General features: G+C 37.5%; 2 protein-coding genes across 4 annotated transcripts in view; one reads left to right on the top strand and one right to left on the bottom strand.

The window, feature by feature from the left end:
- Positions 1-2,427, bottom strand: part of LOC144050856 (protein diaphanous homolog 3-like) — a 70,780-nt gene extending 68,353 nt beyond the window's left edge. For all 3 annotated transcript variants that reach the window (XM_077564484.1, XM_077564486.1, XM_077564485.1), the window contains exons 1-2: positions 2,280-2,427; positions 1,834-2,007 (exon numbers count right to left, since the gene is read on the bottom strand). In XM_077564484.1, the coding sequence (XP_077420610.1) occupies positions 1,834-1,962 (129 nt within the window). In that variant the 5' untranslated portion in view covers positions 1,963-2,007; positions 2,280-2,427. The remainder of the gene's footprint in view (positions 1-1,833; positions 2,008-2,279) is intronic.
- A 2,815-nt stretch (positions 2,428-5,242) lies between these two features.
- On the top strand, positions 5,243-15,437 carry tdrd3 (tudor domain containing 3). Its single transcript, XM_077564678.1, has 13 exons — positions 5,243-5,417; positions 6,139-6,223; positions 7,505-7,570; positions 8,129-8,286; positions 9,737-9,878; positions 10,024-10,095; positions 10,359-10,502; positions 10,829-10,966; positions 11,257-11,428; positions 12,391-12,513; positions 12,817-13,709; positions 14,349-14,474; positions 14,719-15,437. Exons 1-13 carry the CDS (start codon positions 5,380-5,382, stop codon positions 14,833-14,835), a joined length of 2,274 nt encoding a protein of 757 aa, XP_077420804.1. The 5' UTR covers positions 5,243-5,379; the 3' UTR covers positions 14,836-15,437.
- Positions 15,438-17,625: the final 2,188 nt, after the last annotated feature.

Genomic DNA, 17,625 nt, shown 5'->3' with positions numbered 1-17,625 from the left:
GTGAGAAAAGCATAATTATGAGGAAAAAGCGTGGTTAGGAAGGGTGAAATAAAAATTTACAAATATTTTACTTAAGAAAGGGAAAGGATTTGCTTTGTTAATTAATGTGACGTTTGGCAATCAAACTGTCAGAATTTCGAATAATACGGTTTTAGTCATGTTAGTTGACAGTCTGCAGCCAAGAAAATGGAAGAACCGCTTCCGTTTTTCAGATCTTACCATGTCATCAGTGAGATTTCTAAATGGTAGGTGCTATGAATAGGAGACAGACAAAAACAATATGAAGCAATGCTGCCCTGTAGTACACAATCAACACCTGGAATGTATTAAACTCAGGGATGTGATTTGACCAAAGTGAAATTATCTGAAAATTTAGCCGGGGGTCTGGGGGCCGCTGGCACCCAGCTAGGTCCAGGGCAGTGCCCAGTGGGGGGGGGGGGGGGGGGGGACGGGCATGAACAAATAATTATATCATGACCAAATGAAAAGTAACTCATATTAGAGCATACCACAAATGTCTTTGTTATAGCAGAAGATGTTATCTGTCGGAGTCATGTGCATACACAATGAACTACTAAAAATAAAAAAATAAAAAATAAAAAAATCGATTTTTTTTTGGGGGGGGGGGGATAAAAAAAGCGGGATTCCGCGAATGAGCGGAAAAATCACATCCCTGTAAACTAGTCTACGATCCTTTATGAAAAGCAGATAGTACAGTACTAGTTAACTTAGATAGCCATGAACGTGGCAAAGTACAAATCCAGACTAGGATATTTATTTATCATGTTCAAGCATTTCCTTACAGGAATTATTCAAATTCCAACCTGATGCGCCAAGAATGATTGATGATTTAAGTGGATACATTTGTACTGAATCGGTTGGGGAAGCGTTAATGGTAGCCCGGACGCGGGGATGGGGCGCTTTCACTACATTTTTCCTGACAACTTTACTTTGAAATTATGGTATTTGTGTCATTTTTACCGGCTAAAGTTCACAGTACTAGTACTGCCGGTACTTGTTGCACTAATCACATTAAACATGTGTATAATGGCTGTGTGGTGAGAGAAAACCCAGAGACCTAGCTGAAAACTTCTTAGATTGTCAAATTCATCATAGTTAAAGTAAGATTTAGCAGCATCCGTATTGCCTGTAATGGCACTAAACAATGCTATAAAATAAAGCAGCAAAACAGATAAAGTTCACATTAAGCAGCGATGCCAATAAGAGCTAGCTGTTTTAATTTGTGATAACTTTTAATGTGACAAAAAAAGCCAAACCCGACCCAATAATGTTTAGATAAAAACTACTTAAACCACATTTAACATGAATTAAAAAAAAAAAAAGACAAACTCAATTTAACAGCTTTTTGAAAACTTTAAAAGTTTGTAGCCTCTCTGAGTTGTAACTTCTACCTAGACCTCAGAAAAATACCGCAGAGAACTAGAGACCCACTAGCAAGATAGATGCATTGTCCCACAGCTGTAGGAAGCATATGGATTAGTGGAAGGGCTCAACACTGCTAATTTTAACCTTTTATTTCCTCGAGGCATCAGCAAATAAAAAAATATGCCAAGGGGGGTATTAAAAACAATATTCCAAGCCAGACATAACAGTTGTATGACCTTCCTAAAACAATAATAGATAATATATTTTTTTTAAACAATATTTGCACTATTAAGTACGATAAAAAAAAATAGAAATTCAAGTAAAAAGACACAGCAAGTGCACATCAAATGCATGCATATACTGTAAGTGTATACCTGCAACAAATAAGAGGAAAACAAAAGCAGCACAGTACACAGAAATTCTACTGTTATGTTATGTGAAACTTACAAACTTGGGTTTGCGGTCTCCTTCTTCAGAGCATGGCGTACCAAGGTGGGAGGAGGAAGCAAGCTTCTTCTTATGAGATTTACCATCTCTTCCCGTTGTGGTTTCAAACCGCTGACCGTAAGTGTCCATGTTGTTGACTAGTTGTGCACATCTACTCGACGTTATGGCCTCGACCTGCATGTACAACACATCCTTGTCAAGTATTATTATTTTAAAACGCTGTCTTGGCTCGAGACACATACATAGGTTGCAGTCAATTGCATAAAGACGATGACACATTAAGATCCGTGGAGAATGCAAGGAAATTATGACTACGTTTCGTACAGAGCAACCGTCCGTGTAGCTGTCAACTAGCAGCTTCGCTACAACCTCATACTGGTGGTGGCTTTACACGGCGCTAATCCAATTTGTGGACTGTCACGTCAACGTGTCAATTCTCCACTAACCTGGGGAAGGCGTTAAACAAACAGCCTCTCTGACTGTAGATATGGTTTATCTCTCCTGAATATGTCCAAGTCGGATAACTTGTAGAAATGCTGCGAACACAACTTTGGACAGACCCGCGCAAAGAGGTGTAAAATCCTCCTGTTTGAGTCGACCAATAACGTCCACCGAATAGTGGAGGTGGGACCAAGATGGGACGAACTCCTCCCTTTTCTGGTTATATGTACATTTGAGTGGTTCTCAGTGCTGCCAATCAATCAACTTGTGCCGTACAACACGGACCGGATGTGCCTTGTAGCCCATTTTACGTTAACCTGGCGCCCAAGGTTAATCTTACATTGCCACTTTCTAACATGGTTAAATAGGATAAAATACTTTCGAAAATCACGCCATCTTTAAAGAATCTATTCATTAATGGTATTGATTTTTGTAACGACAAATGCAACAACAAATTTATTAGACGCTACTTACTATATAATTGTTTATTTAGTTCATTAAAACGTGCCTATATTCTTAATAACTTTAAATTAGAAGATTGAAAAGCGATTAGATGTAAATATTTAACATTTCCAGTCCCAGTAAAAACCGTGGAACTTCAATTTAAAATTATTAATAATATTTACCCAACAAAAGAACTTTTGAATGAGAAATTTACGATGGATGTGGGAAATTGTGTTTTTTCTGAAAGTTTAAATGAAGATTTGGATCATCTTTTCTTTTTATGCAAGTATGTTAAAAAAAAAACTATTTAATAAAAGCTATTGTTCATATTGGTGTACTGTAGACCAGGGGTCGGTGCTATCTCATTCGTTCAGCAAACCAACAATAAGCCTCAAGCTAAAATCCTAAACATTTTGGTTAGTGCAAATTACACAATGATGCAACAAACTGACATTTTGGTGAGTTGGATGTTTTATAGTTTTGTGTTACACAACCTAGTATAGCCAGTCACCCTGGCTGAGCCAGGGTTCTTATGAAACATATTGAGGCTATCTAGAGCACTGATTTGCAACAATTTTGGAACAATATCAATGACTGTCTTAACTGGTTAAAAAAATAATAATAATAATTTAATACACATTATTTACATCACAAATAATGTATATTCGGAATATGGATGGATGTTCGTCAGTAGAATATAATAAGATGCTCTCCTACAGATGCACTTAAGAAATAAATACAGCTCCCTTTACCTTTCATTACACCATCTCATAAAAAGTCCAAACCTCTAAACTAAAATACATCAGTGACAGTCCAAAAACATAAATATTCATAATTATGTAATTGACATGACAAAAAAAAACTTATAATAAAATACATTACACTCACCAGAAATGCTGATGCAGACCTCCTTTCTTTGCTCCTGCCTGTGTGTGTTGGCTTAGGTGGGTAGAGAGTGTTCTTATTCTTAATCATCAAATGTTGATTCTTGATTAGTTTTTTTCGGATTTTGAGTTGTCTATGTGTTTCTTTTATTAATAAAAACATTATTCTTTTTTCGGACTGGTTTGGTTGTTTGTGTTTTTGTATTGTTTACACGTGAATATATTGCCATCTAGTGGATAAGATTAAAATTGCGTTTTGTGGAATAGATAAAAGTTAAATAATTTTAATAAAATTTGGACACTGAAAAATATAACTAAAGAAGATATGCAAATCTTTTTTAAATCTCTTTGCATGTATATTAAGAGAGATTTATATTATATGTATGTATTGAAATCATATTTATATTGAAATTGACACTGCACTGGGATTTGAGGCCTATGGAAATAAACCCATGATTGCATGTGAGGCAAGTAAACCCATTCAACCATCAATCAATTTCACAACTATTCTGTTTGTTTTATCTTTCCAAATATTAACGGATTTTGAATTTGAAGCCAGCAACACATTTAAAAAAAGATGGCAACTGTTACATTACCTTTAACAAAACTCAATACAGGAAATGTTTAGGAAATGAGGTCCCTCATTCTTGAAGCTTTGAGGGTGGAAGTGTTTCATTCTTACTGGATGGCTACAGTTACGCACCGCAGCAGCACACATTTTCATTGGAACCCAGGTCTGAAATAAAGGTAAGTCAGTCTTGTACTACACCCTGAGTTCACATTCTAATATCTTCATCATAAAATTATGTGGTTTTTTTTGATGCAGGTCACATGAATTCACTTTTTGTTTTGCTACTTACCTGCAGAGATGTTTCCATATTCTCTAAATCTTTTATTTTTGACTGTAGGTTAAGAAATCCCTAAATTCCTTTCAACTGTACACTGAGAAACATCCTGTTGAAAAATCTTAACCATTTTCTGTCTTTCCTTTCTTACAATTTGTTTTCACAAAGTGAATAACCTCGCCAGATACTTGCTTTGCTTGCGAGCGACTTAACTTTAGTTTCTGTACAACATCCCAATTTGGAGTTAATGCACTGCATTATGTTGAATGCCTTGAGTTAAACTTGTTATCGTACTTTCCTGTGAAAATGGCAAATACAAGATTTTAAACATCTTTATTACAGGAGGAAAAAAAAAGTTACTATGTCCAATATTTATAGTATGGCAGGTGAATCATCATTTCACTGTATACTCAAATCTAGAGTAATGGTGCTTCTGTCAAAATACAGTAATAAACAGCTATATTTTACACTCCAAAATAACGCATATGCTGTCAAATTAAAAGATCAATGGTGGCATTTAAACGAAATTGATTAAATAGTGCTATACAATTAATTTTGTGCAAGTGGGCGAGTTAACTCTTCAATAGCTCAAATTTGCCACTCGAAAATAGTCCTGTCAAACTACGGGGACTATATTAAATGTTTTTTCTTTTTTAAAACTAAATATCTGACCTAGCTGTATAGTATACAGCGATATTGCTCATTTTCAGACACCTTCGAAAGAAAGAGCAACGCTAAAGTGGCTACTGTTTTGAACTCTTTGGCACGCCGTTCTGTCTCATAATAGTGACGTCAGTGACGTTCAAGCTATTCGACGTAGCGGGTATTGTTATTAACCGAAAGCGATGTGTAGCAGGGTATAACGCAATTTGTTTTGTTTTTTTGTATTTGTATATATCTGTGTCGTCATATTCTCGTCTATTTGGACGACAATGTCCACTTTGGTGGAGTCCCTGGCCAACGAGGGCTGGTAAGTCGCATGGTAGCTAACATTGCTTCACAAATCAATAACTAAGGCGCCCAGTTGTTTTGGTTTTCACACTTAAGTAGAAGCGCAACTAAACTAAATGTTGAGTATGTGTAAATATTTGGTTTTAAAGCGAAATCGGAACCATAACGTTTTAGCTAGCCATAACCATGTAGCAACTGCAAGCAGGCTAACCACTGTGCTTGATATATACGCGCCAAAGAAATTGTAGTAGGACGACAAAAGACGCCAGAAAGCCCCGTGTCATCAAAACATTATATTAGTACAATTCAGAATGTTTGCAGCGGTTTAAAAGTCAGAACTTTACTGCAGCGCTCTGTTGAAAAGCGTGTGTTGGATTAGCTTCACAGGTTTCTTCGTTACGTCAAGTTCTACAGTAATAACACTGCTGCTATTACTATAAATAATAATAATAATAATAGCCATGATGATGATGACAGTGACGAGCTATTTGCAGTACTTACAGTACATTGAATTATTCCAAAAACATTTACAGTATAAATTGGTCAAATCTGAGTGGTGTTATTTCAGCCGTTGCTTTGTCTTGATAGCTACCACCTACCTACCACTAATAAAATTGTTTCACCAAAGTTTTTAAGACTGCAATTTCACCTTCCTCACAATAGAAAATGGATGGCAGGCTAATACAGTATACTTATTTCAGTTTATTCATTCTCTCATCTGATTTGTTTTTGCCCCACAGGTACCTCAGTGACGAAGGCATTGCTGAATTGAAAGGATCTGCTGAGAACATTACACCCAAGGATATTATTCGCATTGCACTTGACGTGAGTTCTACCGTCCACATATTTCCTTGTATAAACTAAAGATGTCCTGATCTCATTTCCCCCCCTTTCTTTTCCACTTGTGTCTGAGTCTTAATTTTTTAGCATCTGTTGAAGCCAATTCTGAAATGATATCTCAACAATGGGTGAAGATAAGATGTCACAACAGATGCACCATGCCTAAACTGTTCCCACCAAGTTGGGAGTATAGAATTGTCCCAAATCTCTTGATATGCTGAAATGTTCACATATTCTGGTACTAGAACTACTGCATGCTCACGATGTCTTGGGAACAGTTTTTTCGTTACAATATGATTGTGCACAAATGCACAAAACAAAGTCCATAAAAACATGGATGAGAGAATTTGGTGTGTATAAACTTGACTGGCTTAAACAAAGTCCTGACCTCAACCCGATGGAACGCCTTTGGGATGAATCAGAGCAGTCTGACATTAATGTGCGACCTCCCAAATGTGACTGGGAGAACGTTAAATAAATAAATTAAACAAAAATCCTATAAACGGACTAGTAAGTCTGTCAAAGTGCAAAGTATGTTTGGAAAGGCCACTTTAATCTGAGTATAATCAATGCACCGAAAATTTGGAAAAATGGACGGAAAGATCTGAAGTAATTGAGTTTTTATTTACAGTATTTATTTTGTGGGGGGGAAAAGTGACATTTTTTGGAATGCTTTTGTGTTAGATTGCCCATCGAAAATGTGGTTTTAAAAAAACACCTTCAAATTACAGTAAAACAGTATAAATTTCTCAATGTATATTTACAAAATGTCACACATTTATGTAAATGTCCATGCCACATTTTATTTTGAATGAACCTATTTCTTACAAAGGTGGTCATTTAGAAATATTTTTTGAACATTTGTATTAGTAGCCATGGTAACAGCAATTGTGTAACTGACAGTGTTTCCCACACCACGTTTTTTATATATAAAAAAATAAATAATAATCCGAACATTTTATTGTTTGTAGGGGTGTTTTAACTATTTAGATCTTTATTTGTTTTATCAGCCTTTACAAAGATGCTCACCACTTTATTTACACTGTTACATAGATCTCTATTTAACAATATGTTTATTATAATAGGTTTATTTTGGAGACATTTACCAATGGTGTGTAAAAGGCCTAATGATGTCTGGATGCAGTTATTTTTGGCACTGTAGTACACATTCCAGTGAAAGTAGATCATAAAAAAAAGAAAGCAAAACTGATGGTTGCAGGTGTCACTCTTCTCCATTATTTCAGTTAAGCATCTTTTCTTTTGCAGACTGATCTTAGACCGATTGGAAGAAAAATTCTGCCGTCCGATATCAATAGTGGAAGGGTTGAAAAGGTGAGTGAGCTGCAGAGCGTAACTGGCTTGCATTTCTTCTAAATGTCACTAGATGGCCCTAACACACCAACAAACATGAGAGATGCAGCCACGCTTCTTCATTCTCTGACTGTCAAACAAGTGGCATGTTAAAATTGCTGTTAGTCGATCAGTACATAATTTTTATGTGTAACACCACCCACACATACACACACACGTTATGCAGTTTGTATGAATGATTCTTGTTAAGAGTAAGAGTGAGTGCAAATTTAGCCTGCATAATACAGTTCAGGTTTTTCTCCCACTTTTCTTTCCTCACCCATTTGGCATGCATGAATTTGCATGAATTGCTTGTTTTAGAGGGCTGTTTAGTTTGTATTCTACAAGTAAATAGACCTGGAAAATGGACTCAATTGTTGTGATCATATTCCCAGTAGCTCAAAATGCAATGTTAAAAATAAATAAACAGTAAAATATATTTGCAGTATTTAAAAAGGAATCAGTACTTTGTTTTTCCTGTCAATTTGCTGCAGTTTTTTTTGGGGGGGTTGACAATGTCTTATCTTTCTGTATGGCCAGCTGGAGGGTCCATGTGTTCTACAGCTGCAGAAGTTAAGGAATATCTCTGCACCAAAAGATGTCGAGTCCCAGGGAGGGCTACGAATGCTGCGCCTGCAAATGACAGATGGCCATACCACCTGCGCTGGATTGGAGTTTAAACACCTGACCAAAATCAGGTGCTTGAATCCTTCTTCTTGCATTTTTATTAATGACGTTGAGTGTAACTATGCTCAATTTAATTTTGGAATGGCTTTGACTATTTTGACTATAATATAAATGTATATTTGTCTGATATATGTGCTACAGGTCAATTTGCTAGTTTGTTGTGCAGTACTTTCATGAGAAAATGTAAAATTCTGCCCACAGTTCATATCCTTCTTGTCGCCCGAACACATGGTTCAGTTTTCACGTTATCTGCAATTTCCATGCGGTGGCTGCTGATCTAACAATTCCCAGCCTGAATTATTTCTCTGGCCAAGCATTGGTGGCCTTGGAGACTGCTACCATGGTGACCAGCCTGTACAGGTGGAGTGGCTTGAGTGTAGGCCTTGACTTCCTGATGGATAGAAAGACAAAAGTAGAATGAATCCTCTCTTTACATACGTGGACAACATTGTTGTGGTAGGGGATATAGAAATAAACCACGGAAAATCAGACCATCATGTAATGATCCATGTGTGTAATAGTAGGAAGCACAGTTTTAGCACTAATGGTAGTGGTTAGCGATTTTATAATAGTGTTTTCTATAATGTGTGTGTGAGTAAGATGCTTTAAAGGATACATTCAGTTATATAATTATTTGAGTTACGCTGTCCAGACATTCCCTGTGCGTCCCGAATGAGTGAGGCAGAGGTCTGATGAGACGGGTTTTTAATTTACCACAAAAAAGGGTGAACATATGGAGCTTTTTTTTTTTTTTTAAACAATCTTTCCTTTCCTATTCTGCATACCTAATCCTATAGTCCTGCCCAATGCCATGGATTAATTTGTGTGGGAAAGGCATGAGTCCCTGGTAAATGTATGGTAAACAAATTGTTTTGTTTGTTTTGAAAAACAAAAACAAAACAATTGTTATCCTAGGGCATGTTTTATAAATCAGCGAGATTTCAGCGCATTCTGAAAACTTCCAGCTGTCTACTGCTTCCCCTCAAAGCTATACCATCGTTTGCATAACAAGAAGAAAAAAAGTCATAAGGTTTTTTTTCCCATAAGTTTGTTGTGAATGTCAAGTCAAACATTTCACAAACATGACAATACACCACAGTGCTTTTGATTTCAAATACTGATCATGGCAAGCCTTGTATTTTGTAATAACTGGGTCATCAGTGACAGCCATGGATCACTTTGTTCTACACTATAGTTGACAGTCATGAATCCTGACTCTTTTTGCTAAGATTGTCATCTGGTGAAAAAATAGCTGATATCTGATGTTTTGTGTGAAGGAGTCGTGCCAATGCTGGAATTATTTGGATTTGTATAAAAAATAAATTGCTATTGCAAAAACGTCCTACTGGCTCATGTTCTTCCAATAGGATGAGTCAAAATCAAACTCAACCATTTATTGAGCATATCAGCAAATGTTTAAAGTGCTTTCATGCACTAACGTCTCATTTGTTTTCTTTTCAGCCTTAATACCCCCCCTGGAACAAAAATTAAGCTCCTGGGTACAGTCCTGGTTAGAAATGGGTTTTTGCTCCTTGATGACTCAAAAATTGCTATCCTTGGTGGAGAGGTTGAGCACATGGTGGAGAAATGGGAGCTGCAACGTGTAAGGGTGGCTTTTAATCATTTCTCATCTTTTGTGGTTAAAAAATCCAAATAATATTTGTATATAGCATATTTTATGTTCATTGAAATAAGCACTGCCTGTCTATAACTTGAAAACCCTTTTAACAAATTTACTCCACCTGTAGAGTCTGGCCAAACATAGCAGAAGCAACATCGGAGCAGAAGGTGGGCCACCTCCTTTTTTGGCATTTGGCCAGGTAAGGTTCATCTTTAGGATCATCTTTGATTCGAATATTACCATTTTCCATATTAAAGTTGTACAATAATTCAATTAGAAATGAGGTTTTCCATAAAGCAAATAATAATGTAATGATGATTACGCAAAGGTAAATGCTATTACAATTATAAGCAACAATGTTGAGTACATTTGAATACAAGTTCAACCAACTTGGAAATATAGTTGTATTCAGTAATTCTTTATAATCCATTAAGGTAAATTTGATCCTGTGTCTTTCTGCAGAAGAATGAAAAGAAGGATGAGGTGGACAGTGAAGCACTTGACAAGAGAAAAACCCTTCAGAGTGTAGTCAAAATTGCCGATGAGAATGACGAGTTTGCAAAGCAACGGACAGCAGCTATTGCTGAGGTGGCCAAGGGCAAAGAGGTAGGGAAATCCTGAATCTGATGCTGACTTGCATTAACTGGCTGGTTGTAGACTTTAAATAAAATATATAGATATAGAGTAAAGGTGTGCTTTTATTTTCAGTGCATGTGGGCACCTGTGCATCACTAATATGAACCCTTGTTGAAACAGTAGAAATAGATACATTTTGCACTTCATGGGAATGCTGTTTTATTTTCTTCAATTACAGTCACCTTTAGCTTACATCCATTAATTTTGAATCTTCTTTGTGTACATACAATTTTGTGTTTCATTTTTTTGTTTCACACAAGCCGGTTTCCTCCTGTGGTTTAATTTTCCCTTGTTAGGGTCCCCGTGTATTTGGTGGAGGTGGAAATGCAGGAAGCAATTTATCCGCCACTGCTTCACGGAGCCGTGACAAGCATAGGCGGGAAGACAGGGTTGATAGACATGACAACAGACAAGATGGAAGCTATCGAGAGCTGGTGAGAGGGTTTGATTTTAGTCAACTGTTTAAGGCTGTTTAAATAGGGCATGTACAATGTATGTAATTAATTGCACCTGGATGATCCACTGTAGCTTGATATTGTCTCGTAAAAACATATTGAGTACTTTAGTTATCGACAATTCGAGGTAAACTAATGTTAAGCAGCCTGTAGCATTACACTGCAGCTGATATTTTGTTTTGCTCTTTTGGGATGGCTTCACCAATGAACATTCTGTAGCCTACCTCCTTCAAACAATATTGTTGTTCTGTTTCTTATGATGCGCGCAGGTGGATGAGCGTGCCCTAAGAGACATCATAGATATGGGCTTTAACAAGGAGGCAGCCCGACAGGCCTTACTGGATAACAACAACAATATTGAGGTGGCACTCAACAGTCTTCTGTCGGGATCTTCTGGTAGCAGATCCAACTCTGTGGTCCCAGACAAGCCTCAGCCCAGAGGTTTGTAATTGACAGACATGCCCTGAAATATATTGAATTTTAGTTCGGGATTGTGTAGCCTGAGTTGAAGATGGCTGCTTGTTGGTAAAATATGGAAAATTCTGGGCAAAGACCGCATTTTATTGTTACATGTTATCGTACCCAAAACCAGTGTAATTTAGACATTGTGTAACACGTAAATTAAAAACAATACAATAATCTGCAAATCCTTTTCAACATATATTTAATGTAATATACCACAAGCCCAAAATAGTTAATGCTCAAACTGATGAATGTTTTTTTGTGTGCAAATATTCTCTAATTTAGAATTTAATGCCTGTGACATGTTCCAAAAATGATGGGACAAAAAGCAATTAAAAACAAAAACAAACAGAAAGTTAAGGAATGCCTAAAAAGCATGTGTTTCGCAGGTGAGCAGGTTAATTGGAAACAGGTGAGTGTCATATTGCGTATAAAAAAAAAAACATCCCCAAAAGGGGCCGTTACGGGGTGCGGTTCACCTTTTTGTGAAAAACTGCATTATCAAATAGTCCAACACTACAAAGACACTATTTGTCAATGTACAATTGTAAAGAATTCAGGGACTTCATCATCCACGGTCAATAATATCAAAAGATTCAAAGATTCTGGAGAAATCGCAACATGTATGAGGCGAGGACCTCATGTGTTACTGCATTAAAAACCCTCAGCATTGTGTAAAGGATACTGCCACATAGGTTTAGGTCGGAACACTTAAGAAAACACGCACGGCTGTCAATTAACACTCATCAATTGAATATGAATATTGAATATTGAATATATAATATGGTATTGAATTTGAATATGAAATATATTGTCTTTGTAGTGTGTTCAATTGAATATTGGCTGAAAACTTAATTGGACTTTGGGTTTGTATTATAACTTGAACTGCTCTCAAGTAACTTGTCCATAATATATTGGTATTTGGGGGGGGGGCTGTTTAGGCAGAGGAAGGGGACGAGGCCGGTTCAGAAATGATGATGAGGAGGCAGCTGGAGGAAGGCCCTCTGGACCAAGTACTCTTTTTGACTTCCTGGAATCCAAGATGGGTGTTTTCTCCATTGATGGTGGGTAAAATTTAGTGATCCACCCCCAAGTCTCAAATCTCTCTGAATACCACATGAATGAGCTGAGCAAATCATGACATATTTTGTTAATCTGTACTGTTGATAAAAAAAAATTAAAAAAATTCTGCACCCTTAAGACTTTACAGTGTGAATCGACTTAAAACAAGCTTTTGACTGTTTCATTTTGATATGCCCAGATCACATCTATGGGTTAATGTATTATTTCAGTCGAGTTGTTTCATTCGTTTGTAATAAATGCAACATTTTCTTTTAATGTTTGTTTTTGAATGCTTTGTGTTTCAGAGCCAAGGAGCCAGGCCCCTCAGAGACATGAGAACAGTAATTGGCTTGGCTCCGACTATTACTCCAAAGAAGCCTCTCACACAAAGTTCTCCTCACATAATGATCATAGGCAAAAAAAGAATGACAGGCCACCCCGCTTCCACAGGGACACAGACTTTCCTAAACCAGGACAGGAGCCCTTCTCGAACTGTAAAACCTTCCAAACGTCATCAGTCCAGCAGTGGAAGGGTCAGGATAGGTCGTCACGGGTGACACCAGACAGACAACCGAGTGACAGGAAAGAGACTGATGAACATATTGCCCCTTGCCTCACACCATCATTTACTTGTTCCAAGGAAACTCAACAACAGATGGAATCAGTTGGATCTTTTCCACAGCGGTCAAGGAATGGTGATGATGGCGGGAGTATGGCTGGCCCATTTGTCAGGAGAGGGGCAAAGGACAATGCACCCTCATCTAAACTGGTGAATACTTCATCGAATGACATCATCCCTGACCCTAACTTGAACAACTTCAGAAGAAAGGGGAAAACTGACCGACCTGACTATGTTGTGCGCCAAAAGGATAGTGTGCCACCAAAAGGAGGAAGCTTCCGAACGTCCTGTGATGTTGAAATGTTACAGGGTTCACAATTCCTAACAGGGGAACCATTTTATTACCAAAATGGAGGCTCGGTACCCATAAGAACTGGGCCAATCAAGCCAACCAGTACACCTGGTCCTAACTATAGGGAACAGCCTCCGAAGCGGAACACTTATAATAATGCCGGACCCAAAAGAAAGTCTGGGATGGGTAAAGGTCAAGGTCCTCGAGGCACAATGAAAAATATGAATGTTGATCAGACATGGAAACCTGGAGATCAATGCCTTGCTCTGTACTGGGAAGACAGTAAGGTATGTATTGGCACCATTCATTCGAACCTTGGCAATTAGGTGAAAAAAACGACAACAAATTAGTAACATCTAAAATATTATAGTAAAATAAAAGCAAAAAAAAGAAAATAGATAACTGCTGTCTCTGCTGCGCACACCATGGCCTCTAGGGGCCAGTGTGGTGCAGTGCAGGCATTCATATAAAAAGAGTTGAAGAAAGTCACAATTAAACTTTATAAATATAACTAATTTTTCACAGATTAGGAAGAATACCTGTAAATCCATCCTGTAGCTTCTCCGTCAATGGGGTTTTCCATTGACTGCTAGAAAGCTGGCAATATTTCTAACACAAAGTACGTGCTGTGTTTAAATGTTTATAATTATTTTTGATGTCAATTGTTTTTCTTCAATCATCTCATGATTGCCATAAACCAAAATTGAACCCACGCTGAAATTTCTATTAATTGCCCAGCCAGATTATGTCACAAAGTTCACTCAATTCTCCATCTATCACTAGCAGAGAATATTCAACTACTACTGCTGTTTAAGGATATATTTGGAATCGATCCAAAAATGGTGTGTGCATATAGCAGGTGTAGACAGTGTTCTTCATTTGCTGAGATTAATTTAGATTTTGCTTTGTCTTGGCATGTGAAAAAGTTCTACCATGCCAGAATAGATGCTGTGCATCCATCAGGCTCAACAGCTGTGGTCGTGTTTAGTGAGTATGGAAACTGCGAAGAGGTCCTCCTCCATAACCTCAAGCCTGTTACTGCTGATATCTTGGTAAGGTTGAAAATGACACATTAATGATGAACTAGTACATGTCAGATGAGCATTGGACTGTCCATCTAAAATAGTGTCTAACTCATTTTGGTTCGAGGGCCTCATCAAAGTTATGGCTTCCCTCAGAGGGTTGTGATAACTCTGAAAATCTTATTAATGTGTAGTCATCTCAGTTACTAAAGAGTGTAATGGAAACTGAATGGAATAATTTAACAACTTTCAATTATGTTAAATATACTGTCAGGGGGAAGATGACGGTTACTATGACAGTTCCCTCGAGTTTCGCCGTGGTGGAGACGGACAGCCGAGGCGCACAAGACCAACACAACAGTATTACCAGCCTCCCAGGGCACGAGATTGATGGCAACATTTACCCTGGCTGGTGAATGTATATGTAATTGCAGGGTCTTCCCCTAAAACGTTTTTTTTTTTTTTTGGTGTGTGTAAATTTCAGTGTTTATAAAATGTATGAACTATGCCGTAACAGCGGTCTGAATTAAGGAAGGATTTTTTTATCATCAGATTTAACCAGTCAATGGCATAATTCTAACTTTGTATTAGTATGTCTAATACACAACCCATTTTGCAGGGTATTCAATACAAATCCTTAGTTTGAAATTGCATTACTGGGATGATTCATTGAATATAAAATGTTTCTTAAACCCCCTTAAAACTTTCCTTATTTGATGCATTTGGAGTGAAGTAATTAGCGTGAGCACATTTTAATTTCTCAATTCATTAGTCTTTTTCAATCAAGTTTTTACTGCCTTCATCAATCCCGAGTTTCCTGAACTCTGAAGTCTGCAAACTGTCAGGACATGGAGGGCTTTTCAAAGGGCTTACGATGCAAAAATAAGAGCAAAAACTGACACTGAGCACTAGATTTTGTGAAGCGCAATTACTGTAAATGTTGTGCAGGTTTCTTAAAAGGATGTATTGAAATAAAACCTAATGTATCCAGCACATTTGTTGTATTTTTGATTTAACAAATAATGTAGTAAAAGAAACCTCAACGGGTTTTGACTTGTTTGTCCCACTGCTCATCCGGAGCAAACAGCGCCACACTCTCATTTGTCTTGTTCTTTGAAGCAAATCCCACCGTGTAAAACAATCGCTTCCCCTGTAATTGAGATGGTTGCACTGCACAGATATCATTTTGCACATTACAAAAGGGATTGTTCTTCAAGCATTGCACACATGCCATTTGCACCGTGTGAGGGACAACTTTTACACATCAAGAAATATTCTGCACCTCGGTTCCAATTACACCCGCACCTGCAGCAGGAGACAAATGGACAATGCAGTAGAGTTCAGTTGAGGTTGCGGTGCTATACTATATCACTGGTCCAATAGATTTGCTTTATTTTCCTACTGATGCGCCAAGTGAACATAGATAAATAATTAATGTGTGGTAATATGGAAAGTTATCCAAGAGGAACTGAAAGTGAAGCTCTTCAAAGCATTTGGGGGGTCTGATTATGTCACGCTGTCCTGATGGACGCCAAGGACAGATTTGCAATCAGACCAGTAATATATTTAAAAGGTAGTCTATTTCGTTTTGAATAATATATATATAACCGGTAGATGGGTACTATTGGTTTAGACCGGATACACAAAAAGTCAATCAGGCTGTCTCATGTCTAATAAAATTCTGTCAAATAGCTAATGAACAAAAAAATAACTACATCGTAGACTGGTCGCCAGTCAAGCGCAGAGCATGTATCGGTTAACCTCACTCCACCTGCTCAGAAAACGATCGAACGAACCACTGAAGCATCAATGACAATATTTATGGTAGCCTATACGCTATTTATAGGGCTTGCGCATTAAAACAGTTCTGTGCGTCTTCGTATCTTCATCAGCTTTGCAACTTGATAACCTTCACAGCTACAAGAGAAATGCTTTGCGCCCCCAAGAGAGGTGACTAGCCTCCTTTCGTACAAAAACATCCCTTTTCTATGCCTGCTTGCCTCCCACCTGCTTCCCTCCTCATGTCACTTTTCATAGTCAATGACCATTATCTTTCGTTTTACCCGACCCTCCATCCTCACCATGGTGCCTTTTGTGGCAGTGATATCTGAACCTTGTGATCCCTGTAAATGTGGCCTTTCTTGTATCATTTCGACATCAACTTGAACAACACAAACCTTTCTTTCCCTTCTGGAGAGAGAAGTCAAGTTGGCCAGAAACAAGCTTGCATCAAAGTGACTGGAAAGTTTGACATTACATACACATTTAAAGCTTGGAAAAAGTTAGTGCCTTATCGTAATAAGATCATCTCTTTTTTCTAACTCTATCCATTTCTGTACATTGTCAAAATAATTCAGTTAAAACCAGTTTTCGTACACTATAAAGAGACTACTAGTCTGGTCTATAAAATTGTCAATTTTTTTTCTCTCGCTGTCTGACACAAAATCGGAATAAACTTTTTGCCTTACGTCAATCATGTTACCAATATTTGCCGGAATAATTACATCATTTTTTTAAAGACACAATTTTTATTACTTCAGAGTAGGCTACATTTAATCAGTATTTGGTACTATTGCCTTTAATGACGCCATGTATGAATAATAAGCATAAAATAAGCACAATCACATCAACTAGGATCAAATACTGAATGCAATTCTGTCCGCGCTCATTGATGTGAAGTAAATACATGCAAACTTTTTAATCCACCACAATAAAGCACAGCCACGCTTCTGGTTAAAGTCCGTGTAGTATTCCAAACAAGTGACTTCATCTGAATGCTTTGTTGACATCTCTTGGCCAATGCCATTTGAATTGCAAAATGTCACTCATGCAGTGAACACTGTAACAGATGCAATGTTGGACAAAACACAGAAACATTTACATACAAGTAACCTGATGTTGCGTGAACCTGGGATACGGTAGTTTACCTCGTTTGAATTTGTTTTTAAACATATGGCCAGCAAGGTCAAAGAAACAGCAATGTCTCGTCCATCCATTTTTGGGCCTTGTGTCAGTCCTAACTACTGAAATTAGTCCATCTTTGGTCAACACTAACATCAGTGAGATTACGGGGATTATTTGGAATTATTGCATTAAATCAAGGAAGAGATACCCCTCTTAAGCGGAGGATCACAGAAAGCTCTTATTTCTGTAGGCCAAAATGTTGTCGAGCGCTGTGAAT

Source organism: Vanacampus margaritifer, chromosome 4 (assembly GCF_051991255.1).
Source record: "Vanacampus margaritifer isolate UIUO_Vmar chromosome 4, RoL_Vmar_1.0, whole genome shotgun sequence".
NCBI classification, from domain to species: Eukaryota; Metazoa; Chordata; class Actinopteri; order Syngnathiformes; family Syngnathidae; genus Vanacampus; species Vanacampus margaritifer.
This window is presented reverse-complemented; position numbering and strand designations above follow the sequence as displayed.